Here is a 16,582-nt window from a genome sequence, read left to right as displayed (position 1 = left end):
GATGAAAGCTCAGCACCATTGGGGAGAAAGAAAATCTGCCCTCCATTCTGGACATCCAAATATGGATAGACATGTTTAGACACTTGGCTCAGAAACTCGTGGTTCAAACTGCTTCTTCAATACTAAAATACCGAGGTTTTGGTTTGGTTGTTTTTATTTTTTTTTAAACAATGGCTATTAAAATCTTCCTTTTTTTTTTTTTTTTTTTTTTTTTTTTTTTTTTTTTTAATCACTGCTGGAAATATTACTTATCTTTTAAACAGCGCTGTTTATCACCCTTCTTGCAAAATAACTCAAGTATCTAGAAAATGAAAAAGATAACCATGTTGCCAATAACAAGTCCAAGCCTGCTACAGTGGAGAAAGCCTACCTGTGCTGTAAAACATTGTATACCATCTGCCACATCTGCAGCATATGTCTGCATGTCACCAGAGCCTCTTCAGGTCCTTTATGTATCCATTCCAGTTTTACTTTGGTGAAGAGTAAGCTGCAAGATGAAAAAGAGTAACTCCTATTTTATTGCCACATCATAAAAGCAGAGAATCAGTATCACTCTGGCGACATCCTGGCAGGCAGCATTTTTACTTGCTTTGTACGTGCAGTAATAAAAGAAAACACTGTAGCACAAAACATTTCATTTGGCTCAACTTTGATTCCCCACAAGGAGATGAGAGGATTAACAATACTCCTCAGCTGCAGTCAAATTTGCGTCACAAAGCTGGCAGGACAGTGTTAAAAGCAAAGCGTTGCAAAGCTAACAAGGTGAAACATATACTGAATCTCATTTTATTTTGGACAATATTAAAAACAGGAGGAAAAAAGAATTGCCATAATGCATACTCCCAGGCTGTTTTCTTAGTCTGGCATCTTCTTATAGCACTGGCTTATATAATAAATTTCTGACAAAAACCCCAGCACACTTAATATACACAGATAATTATGTAATGCCTCACAGGAAGGAAACGCTTTTTCTTAACCCCAGCTGGGAATCATCACATGCCCCCAGGCAAGACAGCTGACAGCCTTGTACATTCTTGTTCTAGGTAGTATAACTGCTGCTACTATTCTTAAATCTAGAGAAGACGTACTCACACAGACCGCTGGAATTCAGCAGAATTGGGTCACACAGAGGTTAGAAGACAGATTTGGCAATGACACAACCCACCAGTTGCTGCCAGCATGGCTTTTAACACCATCCTTCACTACACCCATTTTACCTTAATTGTGAAGATGATTTATTTTTTTATATTAATGCAAACTTACTTTTCTGTTTTAAATGTTTCCATCAAGTCCAATACCAACACAATTTTAATTCACTTGATATAGCTAGCAATTAATCTACTGGAAGCACATATACGTACATACATGCATACAGCAGCTGAATGTTAAAAATCCTGAAAACAGTTTTGTGAATGTGACTTGCAGGTTTCTGAGGAATACAAGCTACTTCAGAAAGAGACAAGAGCAACTGCATATACAATGTTAGAGAAGAATTTGCAGCTGAGTAAGAGATCCTTCACTTGGAATAATTAGAACTCTAGTGCCAAGACTGTGTGGTGCATATCTACAGGAACGTGCTAAAATGGCAGTTCAATTTGGCACTAACAAACATTAGGGTTGACATTTTTGGTTTGGGTTTCACGTTTGGTTAGCTGGTTGGGTTTTCTTTGGGGGTGGGGGGATGATAGTGATGAAAATGCACCCCAACTGTATCAACTGCTATAGTGAAATCTGCTCATGGTGGCTGCTACAACTTGACCTGGTGGAACAAGCAATCAACCGAATTCCTCAGTTACAAACTTTGACTAGGAAAAGCAGATCAAGATTCATAATCAAGGGAATTTGTCTTTATCCTTTACTATTACATACCTACTCTATATCTTTGATTTTCTTGTTACTTGTGTGAGCAAAACAAATACTGGTAAGAATATCATCTTCTCTTAGAGATGCTGACCCCCTAACTGAGAGGAAATGCCTTTATGATTCAGATAATTGAGGCTCAACACAGACTGATCAAAATTTTGCTGGGACAAAGACATAACAGTGGATGGATGCACTGTTAATAAAAATAAGTCTGAATTCAAAGGAGTGGTTAGCAATGGAACTGGCCAGTGATGCCTGCTGCTCTGTATTCCCAGTGAGCTGGGCTCATAAGAACAAAGCTTGTTTCAATACAACAGAATACAGAATCAATCACTTGAGTATAAGGAATACATATCACATTAGAAAGATGGGAAGTTACACCCTGGAGTGCAATGGTATTAGAAAAGATGTGAAGTTCCTGAGCAACAAGCAGTTAAAAGGTCAAACAACCCTTAGCATCCATATACAGAAATATAATCAGGTAGGAGCTGGAAAACAGGGCTATTCTTGATCAGAGCATCAGCAAGACACTCAGTACAATCCTGTTTCTACTTCTTTGATTCCAGAAAATGACTAAAAATGGGATATGGTTCAGAAAATGCTTATGCAAGTGATGAGGGCTAAAAAATGTCTTTCACCAGAAGCTTGAGAAGCTGTTTATTTGCTTTAACCAAGAAGTAGTAAAGAAATTGTTTTGCCCCAGCCTGCAAGCATCTACATGAAATGTCTCATTAGGAGCCTTTGATGTAAAAGAAAAGATACAGAGAATCTACAAATTTGTTGGAAGCTGAAACTAGTCTAATGGCAATTTGTAAGTAAATGCACTCACATAACTATCAAGGAAAATAATCTTTGCAGCAACTACCTTGTGCAAACGGTAAATTCTTTGTCATTAAAGTCTTTTCAGCAAGACAGGATAACATCTGGAAAGCAATGGTAGTGCACAAACAGAAGCTGTGGGTTTGATGCATAGGCTCATGAGTGAGTTTCTTTGGGCTGCACTGTGCAGAGGGGGCACGCTGTGTTGCCTTCCTTCTGGAAGTTACTCTATTAAAACATTCTTCTACTCCCAGAAACAAGCACATTGAACAATCTATGCTATTTTAAGCATACAGAATAGGTTTTCAACCACTCCAAACTTTTAAAATGAAAGACCTTCTAAAGCACTGTACAGCCCTCCTTGCAGCACAAGAACTGTGGTCAACAAGATGAAGGCCCAGAGACCAGCTGTATTACATCCCAGAATAACACCACACTTCTCAACATGGTAAGATACCCTCAGTACTTATTAAATAGAAGAATCTATTAACAGTCAAACTCCAGGACAGGAGGGTTATATTAAAGACTCCTTCTTCTCTCTACATTAGTGACATAGATGGCTTATCAGCAAGCAAATAAAATCACTACATAGTATCTTTATACATGGCAGTTAAACATTAAAAAGACAAAGCAAGCATTTCATCACTCTGCTGTTTGCTGCTTACAGTGAATTATGTCAACTGCTCTGGATGAAGATGCAATGTTCTATCTCAGGAGAGAGAACAACTAATGAAACCGGGGGAAAAAACAAGTCTCTCACAAAAACATAATGAAGCCTCAGCACAATACTATCATGAGTTGTAAGGCACAGGCACAGTACAGGATCTTGGAGATAACATGCCCTACTAGCTGTTGTGGCAATTCACCTTGGGAATAGTTACCCATGTTATTGTGTAGTCTTATAATGAACAAACCAAAAGACAAATGGGAAGAATGCAAGAAGCAAAAGGAATCAAACCGTACCACCGGCAGTAGTAAACAATGCAATTAAACATGATAACTAAAAGGTAGAAATACAATCAGGGTATCAGGCTGCATGTGCTATACACTGTTAGTATTTCTCAGTTTCTAATCAGTTTTGTAACAGTAAAGCCAGGTAAGTAAATACATATAGAAAACAGTGAAGTAGTATCACTTATCTCAAGCTTACAATTTTATTACTGAGCTACCACTCTTGCTACTCATAAATCTAATGGGTATTGTGTCCTATCAGTGTCTGTGCACAATTTCAGGGGCATAAATAAAAATTGCTTATGCACAGATCTCACCTTATTGTATTTCTTAATATCATTGCAGATTTGCATGATGTCTGTAGAATTAAGCAGTGTAGACTTTTAAAAAGATTCAACATATAAAAATAGCCCCAAGATTATCAATATAGTCACTGGTAATTCTATTAGCCTGTGAATATTAAAACAGATTTGGGATAAAGCAAGTATACAAATTGCTACTGCATAAGCATAGGAAAAAAGAGCAAAAAATTCCACAAATCATTCCTGTAATGTGTCTTGTAATGATTTCAGGGACAGTACCAATGGAAAATAACCAAAACTTTGTCTTGATAGGAGACTCTAAGCTCCCTCTCAGAAGTTTTCTTCTGTGGTGCATGTGGACAGTATGCAAAGGCTTTTTTCCTCTAATGGAGCATGAGGTTACTGCTACAAGCAAACACACCCACCTCTCACTCTATCATATTAACTCTGGCAAATTAAAATCTGAATATGGTCAAATTTGGTGAGACCTTAAGTTCTGAAAATTCAAAATGAATTCAAAATGAGGTTTCCCAAGTATCAAAACTTCAATAGTATAAATTACCATATCACTGTAATATATCACACCTTGACAAAAAAGGTAGAGACCTTGGAAGACCTACAAAAATTTTCAGAAGCAAGCAGGCTACTTCAGTTGATTTCAGAATGCATTCAACACTTGTCTTCATAAAGACTGATTTCAGGTGCTTATACCCATGATGTCTCAAGGCCTGGCCAAATACACCTATCTAGCACTTCCAAGAGTCTTCTAATCCTACATGGCTAAGTGCCCAGCCTTTAAGTTCTTAAATATTACCCATAAAGAAAAGAGGCAATTCTTTCCCACCCTTGAAAATTTAATTACTGAGATTTAATAGCTAATATTTATTATCAGAAGATCTCACTAGTGCATATGTATACTATAAACGCTTATGAGAACATCTGTGGAAGTTGTAAGTTGCTGTGTATAGCAAAAACCAATTGACAACTTTATGGATGCTGTAGGATTTTTAAAGATTTATTAATCAGCTAATTCATTGCGGCTTTTAAAACCTGCTTTAAAATGGAGTTCTTAGTATCAAATGTAGCCCTTGTACCACACATTTATACAGCATCACAGTGGGATCTGTGTCATCTCTTGACAAGCAATAAATAATGCCAGTATTATAACAAACAATAACACCTTCCACTCATTTCAAGGTTGAGAGACTAAATTAGGACTAATGAGTATTATGTAGTCATTTGTCTATATATATTTTGCCATTCACTGTCTGCTTTAAACCCCTCCAGTTTTTGAGAGCTTGTCAGCAGCTTCTCAAAGATCTACATGTCTTCGAGCTTTACCAGATCAGTGCTGTCATCCTCCAAAGTCTTTCATTATTTACCCAGATTTGCCTACCTACACACACAGCTGCTGGGTTATTTTGGATTCTGAATGCAAAGGAAACAAAACAAACCACCAAAGTATGCGGCTGTGGATCCTAATTCACCAGACAATTGTGTACATTAGAATGAAGCTACTGACCTTCTCCACCTAATAGGTGTACTTTGTTCTTCTGTTAAAGGACGGGATGCATGTGTCTGCTGGTCTGTACAGACAATAGCTCGGAGACAGAAACCAGTGACAGCCCCAAGAGCAGCAAATGCAATTTGAGTGTCTGAGTGATGGGGTGTGGAGCAGCAAAGTGCCACCGAGCAGCAGAGACCAGCTCACCCTTCTATCTCTCTGAAGTCCAGATACATATTCCACACCAGACAATGAAAAAGCAGGGGACTGACACAACCTGGACGAGTGGAGGACTCGAGTATGCCCTCTGATGAACTGTGAGGTGTGGATTCAAATTCCTGACACTTTGATCCTCTTGAATCAGTTTCTTCTCCTTTAAGGTAATGGATACAAAAGGAGGATACAGGTGAATACAGGACACAAACTGATCTGACAGGGCTGGAAAGAGGATGAAAGAGACAAGAAAAATGATCAAAGTTTTGGAATGCTTTTGATATATAGAGATAGGAAAAAGACTTCTCAGCCCAAAAAAGAGGCTGAGAAAAGAGATGACAGATTTATAAAATCATTAATAGCATGAAGAAGATCAGGGAGTCAAAGTAATCTGTGTATTTCAATGAAAGAAAGAATATCCAATAAAGCAATCAAACTGTGGCTTTAAAATAAGCAAACAAAATGCTTTTTCATACAACACAAAAGTGAAGTGCAAAACCCATGGCTGCAAGATGTTCCAGAGCAGACACAAATATGTTCAAAAAGGGATTAGATAAATTCACATATGACAGGCCCATCAGGGGCATTAAAGACAATCCAATGCAACCTCTGGCTCCAAAAGCCTCTGAGCCAATCTGCTGACAGAAGCAGGGATCACAAATGAGGGGCAGGATCATCCTCCTGCTAGATTTCTGTGCGCTTTTCCCTGTGCATTCACCAGATGCCCTGCTGAAGCCAGACAAGCCCTTAGTTTGATCAAGAATGGCCACACTTACATTTTGATATGGCAGGAACATGATTGCAGCACATGTTCTTTTTATAACTCAGGTTGTCTAAACTTATTTTATCTACCAATGGAACAGTATAATCTTCACAGAAAATCAGTTACTCGGTTGCCCAGTTATTGAGTTTTAGCTTCAGTGGCGAGTCACCTAAATAAGTCAATTAAATAATGGATACTGTTTCACCATTAACAGTTATGGTTTCATTAATCTTCTTACAGCACCTGCTAATGCTCTAGTCAAATTATGAATAAGAAAAAAAGGAGACAAAATTGGGGAGTTGCTTTTTTTTTTTCCTGTATTTTTGTTGATAAAATCAACATCAAAGTTGCTGTCTTCTCAAGTAACTCCGCTTCTTGCAGTCTCCTGACATTTAAGGGCACATTCTCTAGTTAAATTAATGCCAGCAACTCTGACTGCAACCTCCTTTTATAACTTCATGCTGTGGCATGTTATCTATCACTTTCCCAACAAAAATAAATTGATCATATACTTTTACAGACATACCGTCCTAATTTTTATGGCTCCCTGCCCAGTTAGCCCCCAATATGAACAAAAAAATAAAAACAAGAAATCTGTCACCATACCCAAAGAATTACTGACTTCATCTTCCTAACCCAGTGAAACTAGCAAACTCAGAGCTGCCATCTCCTCCTTTACCAGAACACCCTGCTCTGAGACCAGTCCTGCACGACAACAGCAATTTGGCTAGTGTTGCTCCACAAACAATGACAGCTACAGCACAGGGTGAAAACAGCTTCCAGGGTGGTAGATTCTAGGCTACTTAAAAGTTAACGCAATGGAGACACAATTTGCTATGCTCAGCCTCTTGGCATAAAGCACCTAAAAGATTCTTCCTTATAGAGAAGGAGGGAAACAAAAAGAGGTGATCAGGAAAACCAAGATTGCAGCTGAAATTGTAGAAGAAAACTGCAAAGCAAAAGCAATGGAGCAGCCACTGGCATGGCTCAAGCTCTGGATGTTTTTCCTTGGACTGCCTACTCCTGCAAGGTGCAGCTTGCACCTGATGGCAGAAGGGTCTCCTGCCTGTCAGGTGAAGGTCTTGCCCATGGACTATGTTCCATAACTCTGCATAGACAAAAATGCCTCTTCCCAAGACAAATGTGTGCAGCCAGCCCAGCAACGTTGTGCACTTATTTCAGCATGCAGGTCCATCAGATTCATTTCTGATACAGAGAGCAAATATGATACTATGAATATTTATGTGGTCCATTCCAAAAGTGCCCCTTACCTCTAAAGAGCATCTTGTAACAAACCTCCTTTAACTGCTAAAACCAGACTGGTTGTCACTTGAAAGAAAAGCAACAATTAACTAATAGTCTGCAAAAAGCAAGCTGATTTGCTTGGAAAGAAAAAAAAAAAAAGGACCCTGAAATTCTTCATCTTCACTTGTCTTCAGTATCAACCCATATCTAGTCATACCCAAGAAGAGGCGGCAAAAAAAAGGGCGATAAGAATTATTGGCTGCGTTCCTTTTACTTAAGTAATTACTTTTGAATGCCAGACTTGTGGTATTTTGCTTTTTATTAAGAATGCAGGAAGCAAATCGTTAGCAGAGCTGATAAAAATGCTTGTCTCACCCAGTTACATCCTTTGGGTGATACACCTGAAAAGAGTTCTTATCTTCCTCTCACCCTGATGAGGAATGGCCAAGAAAACAATTTCGTACTACCACAAATCACCTCTATTTCAGTTCACATCTTGCCCGAATAAAAACACAAAAATAATTTTCCACAGTTTTAAGTTTTACAGCAAAACCTGGGGGAAAAGTTCCCAGTTTTTCTGCGAAGTGTGTTTACATCACATTTCTATTTGCAATATAAAAATAGGTATGCTTTGAAAGAACAGTGAATTAAATTTTACCTTGTAACACTTCAGAAGATGTTAGACTAAGGTTTATTCGGCAAGTCTCCTCCACCATTGTTTTGTTTACTCCACTCCACTTCTACTCCTCCACTGTAGACTCCACCTACATGGAACATTCCCCATTGTGCTGGGCACCATTATGAACACATTTGAAAACCAGAGCCCGGTCTTGGGCACTCAAGGCTAGGAGTGTAGAGGTCCACCTCCTATTTAATTTCAATCATGAATTCAGTAGGAGTTCAGTGCGTAGCTTCTCCATCCAGCAGACCCAAGCCCTCACCCTTAAACTCAGGTGACCTTGTGGTGCAGAATCTCATTTTTGGGTGCAAGCAGATGCCTACGTGGCAACATGCAAAGGTCGGTGTGATCTCAGAGGCGCTCTGGGAACATGGTCCACTGTATTCTACCCATGGGAAGCCTGGCAAATATCCTATGGCTTGGGCTGGGGACCTGGGAGAGCCATGCTGCACGCCTTGCTGTCTCGCATGGCTTCTTGGCCACTATCGGACAAGTCAATCCAGGCCGCTGTGCTTTAACTCTTCCAAATGCAGAGCAGATAACGGGAATGACCTTTGCAAAGCATTCAGAGAACTGGGGCCTTCAGCATCGCCTGCCCGTATCCTTTACATTTAATCTCTTAATACGGGTGGCTCTCAACTTCAGAGTTATTTGTGGACAGGAAGGAAAGCAGGTTGAGCTCCTCTGTAACTGACATCACGTTTAAAGCATTTTCTCATCAGTTAGGCCTGATTCTTCAGAATTTCATCAGATGTGCCCCCTGAGTAAATTCAGTCAGTCCTGATTAAATAGAAATTCATTTGGAAGAGCAGAGCTGGGAACTATCATGCTGCCACAAGCACCGGAACAACTCTTGATTTACCAAAATCAAAAAGGAAACCAAGACTAGGGTCTCTGATTGCTGAGCAGAGATCCTCCCAGACAAGAAAGAGCATGAACAGATTAAGCTGAGTATTTAACATGCTGCTGATACTTCCTATCCCCAAAGACTGCAGAACTGGATGCTTCACTTACATTTCTAAACTACTGCATTTTTCCTAAAAACTTCTATTATGTGTAGTTTAGGCCACTTTTAGAGGAAAGGATACCCAAAGTCTGGCTCATAAAGTAACACTCAACATCAACCTCCAAGTCACTTCAGTGTGCAACAAGTAACATACCTTCCTTTTGGAAACGTATGACTGAATTGCAATCCATGTATTTAAAACAGTGAATACCTCTTATTAACCTAGTGTCAAGGTAATAAAGTGATAGAATACTCTTCTTATGGATGTATAAATTATGCAACAAAATACAGTAAAGCAGAAACCCATAAAGGATTAATAAAGCATTTCTAAATCAACTTGACATTTATGAAATCTTGCGTGTTACTTGGGGCCAACACTCTGAAATGGCCTGATGCCCCCACTGTATTAATACATTAGAACCACACAAAATTTGGCTTTGCTATATAAACAAGGAACCAAATATTCCTCCCCTTACAACTTCGCGAGTGCTTAAGAACCTCGGTAGGTCCAGCACTTTATGAGGAGAACGGTCTGTGAGATTCTCTCCTAACTGCTCAACTTTGCAGAGGACAAAGTATTAACACGAGTAACACAAGAAGGGCCAGAGTTTGCTGATATTTAGCATGCACTGACTGCACGTCTCAGCAGAGCTGAAAAAGGTGGAAATCAGTTGGTCATCAGTCAAACACAGTTTTGGGGCACATGTGGCCATGTTTCAACCTAGGTTCTGGCTAAGACTACCCACCCTATACTTTATGACAGTTCAGAGGCAGTGCTTTTAACAAGATGAGCTTGTTCTGCAAGATATGAAGAAGTGCGTTTATATACCAGCCTGAAAAAATATAGGGAAACACATGGTTAAAAGGTGGAAGAAGTGACAGAAATGAAGACAGACAAAAGCTCCTTCATTTCTCAAAAAATCCCTAAACAACAAAAACAAAACTCCAAAACAACCTCCAAAACAACCCAAAACCCAAACTAACCCACAGGATCTAGAACAAACCTGTGTTTTGGTAAGTAGATAGGAAACTGCTGGCTTCACCAAAGAAAATTCCAGAGAAAGAAATGGCTATTTTGCTGCCATCAAGGAATTATATTTGTCTAGGCCTGCAAAGCAAAACCACGATGTAACTGCAGCCTGTGTCAGCACCAGCTGAACACAGAACAGCAGTGTAGGAAGACACAGGAGCATGTAGTGCAGGAACAGCAGCAGGAAGACACAGGAGCATGACCTTTAATGCAGAGCTAGGGACCAGCATACAGACTCAGTTCAGTACTTCAACAGGTGTGCTGAAGCAACAGCTCAGCTACTGCAGTTTCACGCAGTCCTTCACCGGCACAACTGAGCTAACCTGGAAAAACCTGTGTTCTCATCTGGCTCAACACAGCACACTGACTTAGAAAAATCAGGCAGGTAAATCTCTATTCATGGTAGTGCTGGGTTGCATTTTCACCACAGAGAGTATTTTGAAGATGCATTAGATTTCCTTATAAAGTTCTTAGTTTACAGTTCTTTTTCGTTGTGTACAAGGCTAATTGCAGAGTCAGGATTTGTAATCCCTAATCCCTGTCAAGTTTGACACCATGCAGATTGGCTTTGGCAATGGTAGCATTTTTTATCATGTTGTTGCCTCCCCCCAGTAAAGACTCCCCACAGATCTCAGGCCAGACAGCTGAGCTGATACTGTGGTAGCTCTCCTTAACCATTATTCTGAGATAAAAACTCAGAACATAGCCGCGAACAGCTAGATTTGTTTTCAGCCATTTTCCTCCCAATGATTTCCCAACTACACACATCAATCTAAGGACACTGCTGACTTACAGAACCCAGTTCTGCAGCTTGCATCCTTGACTACTATTCCAGTGTCAGGTTTTCCCAGCAGAAAGCTGTGCACAATTCAGCTGAACATGAACATAATTCAGGATCTTGCAGGCTGTATTTAAATGTGAAGTTTTATCCCTTAGCCTCGCTGTAAATTTGAACTGCACTGTTGCACATATGACTCCAGCAGGTACACCTTACACTGTACAAGTAAGCTGAGTCACTGCTCATGAGTAACTATCAGCAGTCTCAACCTGTCAGAGATACCTAACAAATTTCAATTAGAACTGCCAACAAAAAATAAAACCCTTGAGAGAAAGGTGAGAAATATACGTGCATAGTAAAGGAAAAAAAAACCCAAACAAACCAAAACAAATCCAAAGTAGAAAGAGAATCCACGGCAGATTGGACCTAAAATCAGATTAATGGATTATTTTTATGCAATATAGTACACCCCAGTGTGACAGGTCTTCCAGATGTGCTGAGGGAAGATGACACAATATTATACATATAAAGCACTGCATATGTGATTAGAGAAAATCCTTTGAGAAAACACGCATAGTAATTACATTTTAAACATTCAAAAATATGTGGCCTTCTTTCAGTAACTGCCTGAGAAAAACACCTCACTGTAAAACTGCAAATACAATTTAAAGGCTGGCTGGAATTAACCGGGTCTGACTGCTGAAAAACAGGTTTTGTTTTACAGCACAGTGCAGGTGACAGGATTACTGGGTTTTGGTTTACTTCTGTGTTCTTTGCCCACCCACAGAAGGCAGGTTTTTTTTGAGACACAGTCCAGCACTTAGCAACCACTGACCTTTACAAATTTTTACACAACAGTGCTTTTAAAACTGAACTCTGTCTCAGAATTTAGAGTTAAGAGCTGTAATGAAACAGGTAAAAAGAACTAAACATTCAGGGTCTGACAGTGAGCTGAAGGCAATCAGCAAAAAAGAAGGGAACAGAAGTGATGATGCATAGCAAACTCCAGACTTTCAGAGAGAAGAGTCCTACGCTTTCCCTTCTCCTGTGTGGAGGGAAAGCCCATGCAGAAATGCCCAGCTTGCTTGGGCTGCCCGTGCTGACCATGGAGCAGCCCTGCAGCACAGCAGCTGGAGGCCAAACTCTGCACCTCAACATCTCAGCCAAGGAGTGAGACAGAAAGAGGCTGGGCTGAACTCACTGAAATCTGAACACAATGACATCTCCATGTTTACCCAGTGGTACAGATCCTGTTAACTCAGTGCAGAGCTCTCTGCAGAGTAAGAGATCGGAGCACACTAGGATAAATCAGAAGAGTTTATTTATAATCTGTGCCTTCTTATAAGTTAGCAGCATGTACTGGTTCTTTCTTGAAGTAAATCTGAAGGGGAAGAACAGATATCAACCTAAAAGCATTAAGAATATTATAACTGTTCTGCTTACCATTTACCACTAGGCATAAAAACCACTTTGAATTTTTTTTTCCCTCTTAAAAGGCCACCATGCAAACCAGCTGCAATTCACTCTAATATCTGTTTCTTTTCTTTTCTAAGCCAATATATCCAAAACACAGGTATAGTGCTTTTCTCCATTCACACTACACTGAAGGCATTGTATCTTCATTAATATGCCCACACCTTTCTTTAAGTACCGCACTGAAAGGATATCTGAAAGCCACTCCAAGGCAACTCAAAGTGCTCAGGTTCTCTGCTGACCTGATTGACAGTTTTTCCTCCAGAAAGCTTAACAGAACCTGTCATTATGTATGTGATATATCCTAGCATAATTAACTCCCTCAGGGAATGGCATCTAGAGGAAGCACACTTCAAATACAAAGCACACACTAGAAATTTGACATTATGAAACAGATTACCAAGACCAAGATGCATCCATGGAAGAGCTGATCTTTTTATTTTCCTTGACTGTAGATATATGGCATAAAGTAAATCTTGTCATAAAAAGACCGGCTTAACTGTTAAACCATACAGATAAAGATCAGTGTTCTTTGCTCTTGAACAGATTTGATTTAATTTGTTAGAAATCCAAAAGGCGTTTAGAATCACCACCTGCCTTTTAATATATGATGAAGTAAGAGCTTCCTTCAGCCTTAGTGGAAAAGATTCAGACCCATAATCCTTTTTCAAATACTTACCCTGTTCATCAGGCTTCAGCACAAGATGACTCCAAGATGAAGTAAAAAGGCAACTGGCTACGAAAGCCCCAGTATATACACATACCAAGCTGAACGGCAATGAGAGCACTTTGCAAGTGTTTGTCAAGTCACAGGCCCAAATTGGGCTAAAATTAGAACTGAGAGGAATGAGCAAGAGCATGTGAAAGTACCAAATCCATCTGCGATACAGAAGGGTCCTAGAAGACAAAAATGTAGGAAGGGTGGGTAGGTATGCCGACTGAATGGGGCAGCTACAGCAGTGAATTATTGCTTTCACACGCACAGCCTGTGGTTTTGACTTGGTCACAAGTCACGCTGTGTGGCTACCCAGGAAAGTGAAGCCACACAGAGAAAAGGGCAAGTTAGGGGCTGACACAAAGAGCTAGGAGAGCTCACTGCTACCCTGCCTCAGGAGGCACGCACAAGTATCTCGCTCGCGCAAATCCAGCACACCGCAACCGCATCCCTACTCGGGATACCTGCAGCACTTCCTACCCACAGGTCAAGGATATCCTGCATCAGCGCATAAATGATTCTTTCCACCAGAAATAGCAACATAAAACCCAACATGCTGATGAAAGAGTACTGCAAATTACATCCTTAAGGTCAAGTCCTGTTCAGAGTATTCAGAACAACACTCAATAAACTTCTTGGACATCTTTTTCCTGGAGGTCCTAGGGACATTAGTTACAGTAGAGACACATGAGTTGCAGTGCACTTTTAGAATAAATGAGACAGAGAACGAATTAATTTGGAGCAACATCAGCTCTGCTGGAAGCTGACAGAGTCCTAACGCATCAGATTTGTGACTGCTTATGTCCTGACTAATTTTTTTTTTCCCTGTGTTTTCCTTCCATTTTGTTCCTTATTTATAATGAGGTTCTACAGTAGTGACATTTGGCAGATTTAATAGAGATACTGGCTTTGTCATTAAATTTTCCCCAATCCCTTTCTCCTCCTGTTCTAGGCCAAGATCACAGCTCTGTCAGGTCTCTCCAGGCACAAGTTAATTTTATGTAATACCTGCCATTCAGTCAGTGTCAATGCAGAGTTTTTCATGTGATTCCAGCTACCCAAACAGTTTCATTTCTCCGCTGAAACTAAATAATAATTTGATGTGCTTGACTGACCCAAATCTGCTGAAGTCTGCTTCAGTAATCCCTGCAGATCTATGTATTTCAGATTGCCATCTCCTCTGAGCTGTTTCCAATGGATACAAATTCTGGTATTTATGTCCAGGACTACAACCAATGGACAAGTGAAGCCTCAACTACAAAAATACCACTTTTGTAAAGCCGCTGCATCACGGCCACCACAGAGCATGTAATGCCCGAGCCCATAAAAGCTACCATGGAGATTCTATTTAAGCTGTAAAACACATCGTCTACTTGGTTTCCTTTGTAACACAGTCCTACAGGAGTTAACCCAGTAAAGACCACCCTGGAAAATGGATTAAATCATTGAAACATTATGCCTCCATTAAGCTGTGTGTCCCCTGTTGTTAAAGCAGCTAATTGCACTGAGAGGGCAGCCTGATGTGGCTTGGTACAGTTCCATCCCAATTACAGACACTACATTCCACTGTGGACAGCATCTGCAGCAGCACACAGAGGCTCTGCTCACATATTTGAGCCCTCCCTGAACAGACAATGCAACTGTGAGACTCCCTGTACAAGTGTGAAAAATCAGCCAGGGCACTGGACTCATCTCTTCCTCTCCTCTCCCATGGGCAAGGCATCAGGACACAACCACTTCTCAAATTTTTCTTCTGCTGCCATAAATAAAAGTTAAACTTACCTTGTCAAATGAGTCATTCCATGGTTTATTACTGCTACCCAGGAAGCAGGCCTAAATTACAGGAGTGGAAGAAACACTATGACTGCTCTAAATTTTGTCTCCGCTTGGATCCTCAAACAATTTTTCTTAAGATTCACAGTACAGACCAGTACCCAAAACGCCTATGAATACATTTTTTATGAGCATGGTGGACCAGCAGAAGGAGAAAGGGACAACCCTAAAAGCAGTGATTTCAGCATTTCAGGCCCTTGTACCAATGAAATGGAGCTATACCAACTACTGCATTGCTATCTGTTTTCAACACTATCACCATCCCGCCAGCAACTGTGATCTAGAGCTTTGGGAATTTTGTTGTAGCAAAATCCAAGGGATGAACCTGTCCAATCCACAAGAGTTAGTTTGTTGACCACTGATCACAAGAACATTTATGCAGAAGACACTATGCAGAAACTGCTGTACACTCGTAGAGATGCTGTACCACAACATAAAGTTAAATACTCTTGGGAAAACAAAACTGTAGTATGAAGCCTGAAACTTACTTCCTGCATTAACTCATCCTATAATTAATTTATTAAAACAGAGAGAAAAGCAAAAGTTGCGTTCTTCATTAATAACTCTAACCAGAACTGTACAGCAGAGATAGAAAAGCCAGCCGGTTCTACTAATTTTAGAATGCCCTATTATGGGATTTAGTGCTGTAGCTGATTTAAGGGAAGCAAAAAAAGAAAAAAAAATCTTTCCAATTGTCAAATGAAATAGGTAGATTATACATGGCCAGCTTTCATTAACACTTTGAACTAAATTGCTTTATTTGGAGCTCTTAAGATTACATTTGTCCCCTTAAGATTCAAACATTTCAATACTCATCCCATCTCTTGTTAGGACATTATTTTAAATGAAATATAAACCCCAAGTCTTAATGAACTGCAGACATTAAGGAGCCTAAGTCACATTTCTCACACAGGTACTAGCTTATATGATATGGTAAAACTCCAGCTCTGTTCTCCATATTCCACTTCCCTACAACCATCTTGTCTACTTCCATTTGCAGATCATTCTTCCTAACGTCACAGTCTAATCAGATACACACTATCGGTCCCTGGTACACAGCCATTCTACTCTTCCCCAATCAAGCTGCATTTTACCGGTGTACAAATTGATTACAAAATGTCTGATGCATCACAGGGCTCCCAGGAAATTCAGAGAGAGTATCATTGCAAGGACCCTGGAGCTGAAATGGTTTACTGCAGTTATACACCATCTAGGAAATGGGCTTTTGCAAAAGAACAGCTTTTTGCTCCCTGTCTGCTGTTGGAAAAACAACCTGTCACTATGCAGAAAAGGTGAACTACCCGATTTTCTGAGTTACAGGAACAGCCCCAAAAAACTACATAAAAGCTTCAGATGGATTTTTCTACCTTCCCTCAACTCCAAAGAACAGATTTTTGGCTTTCTTTTA

The 16,582-nt window shown here is 40.0% G+C and overlaps 1 protein-coding gene across 5 annotated transcripts in view; it reads right to left on the bottom strand.

Annotated features, from left to right (window-relative positions):
* The window catches only part of TTC7A (tetratricopeptide repeat domain 7A), a 195,222-nt gene that overhangs the window by 60,824 nt on the left and 117,816 nt on the right, over positions 1-16,582 (bottom strand). For all 5 annotated transcript variants that reach the window (XM_040058201.1, XM_040058202.2, XM_040058204.1 and 2 more), the window contains one exon: positions 371-487. In XM_040058201.1, the coding sequence (XP_039914135.1) occupies positions 371-487 (117 nt within the window). The remainder of the gene's footprint in view (positions 1-370; positions 488-16,582) is intronic.

Source organism: Hirundo rustica, chromosome 3 (assembly GCF_015227805.2).
Source record: "Hirundo rustica isolate bHirRus1 chromosome 3, bHirRus1.pri.v3, whole genome shotgun sequence".
In the NCBI taxonomy this organism is placed as follows: Eukaryota; Metazoa; Chordata; class Aves; order Passeriformes; family Hirundinidae; genus Hirundo; species Hirundo rustica.
The sequence above is the reverse complement of the archived record's forward strand: the minus strand, read 5'-3'. Positions and strand labels throughout refer to the sequence as shown.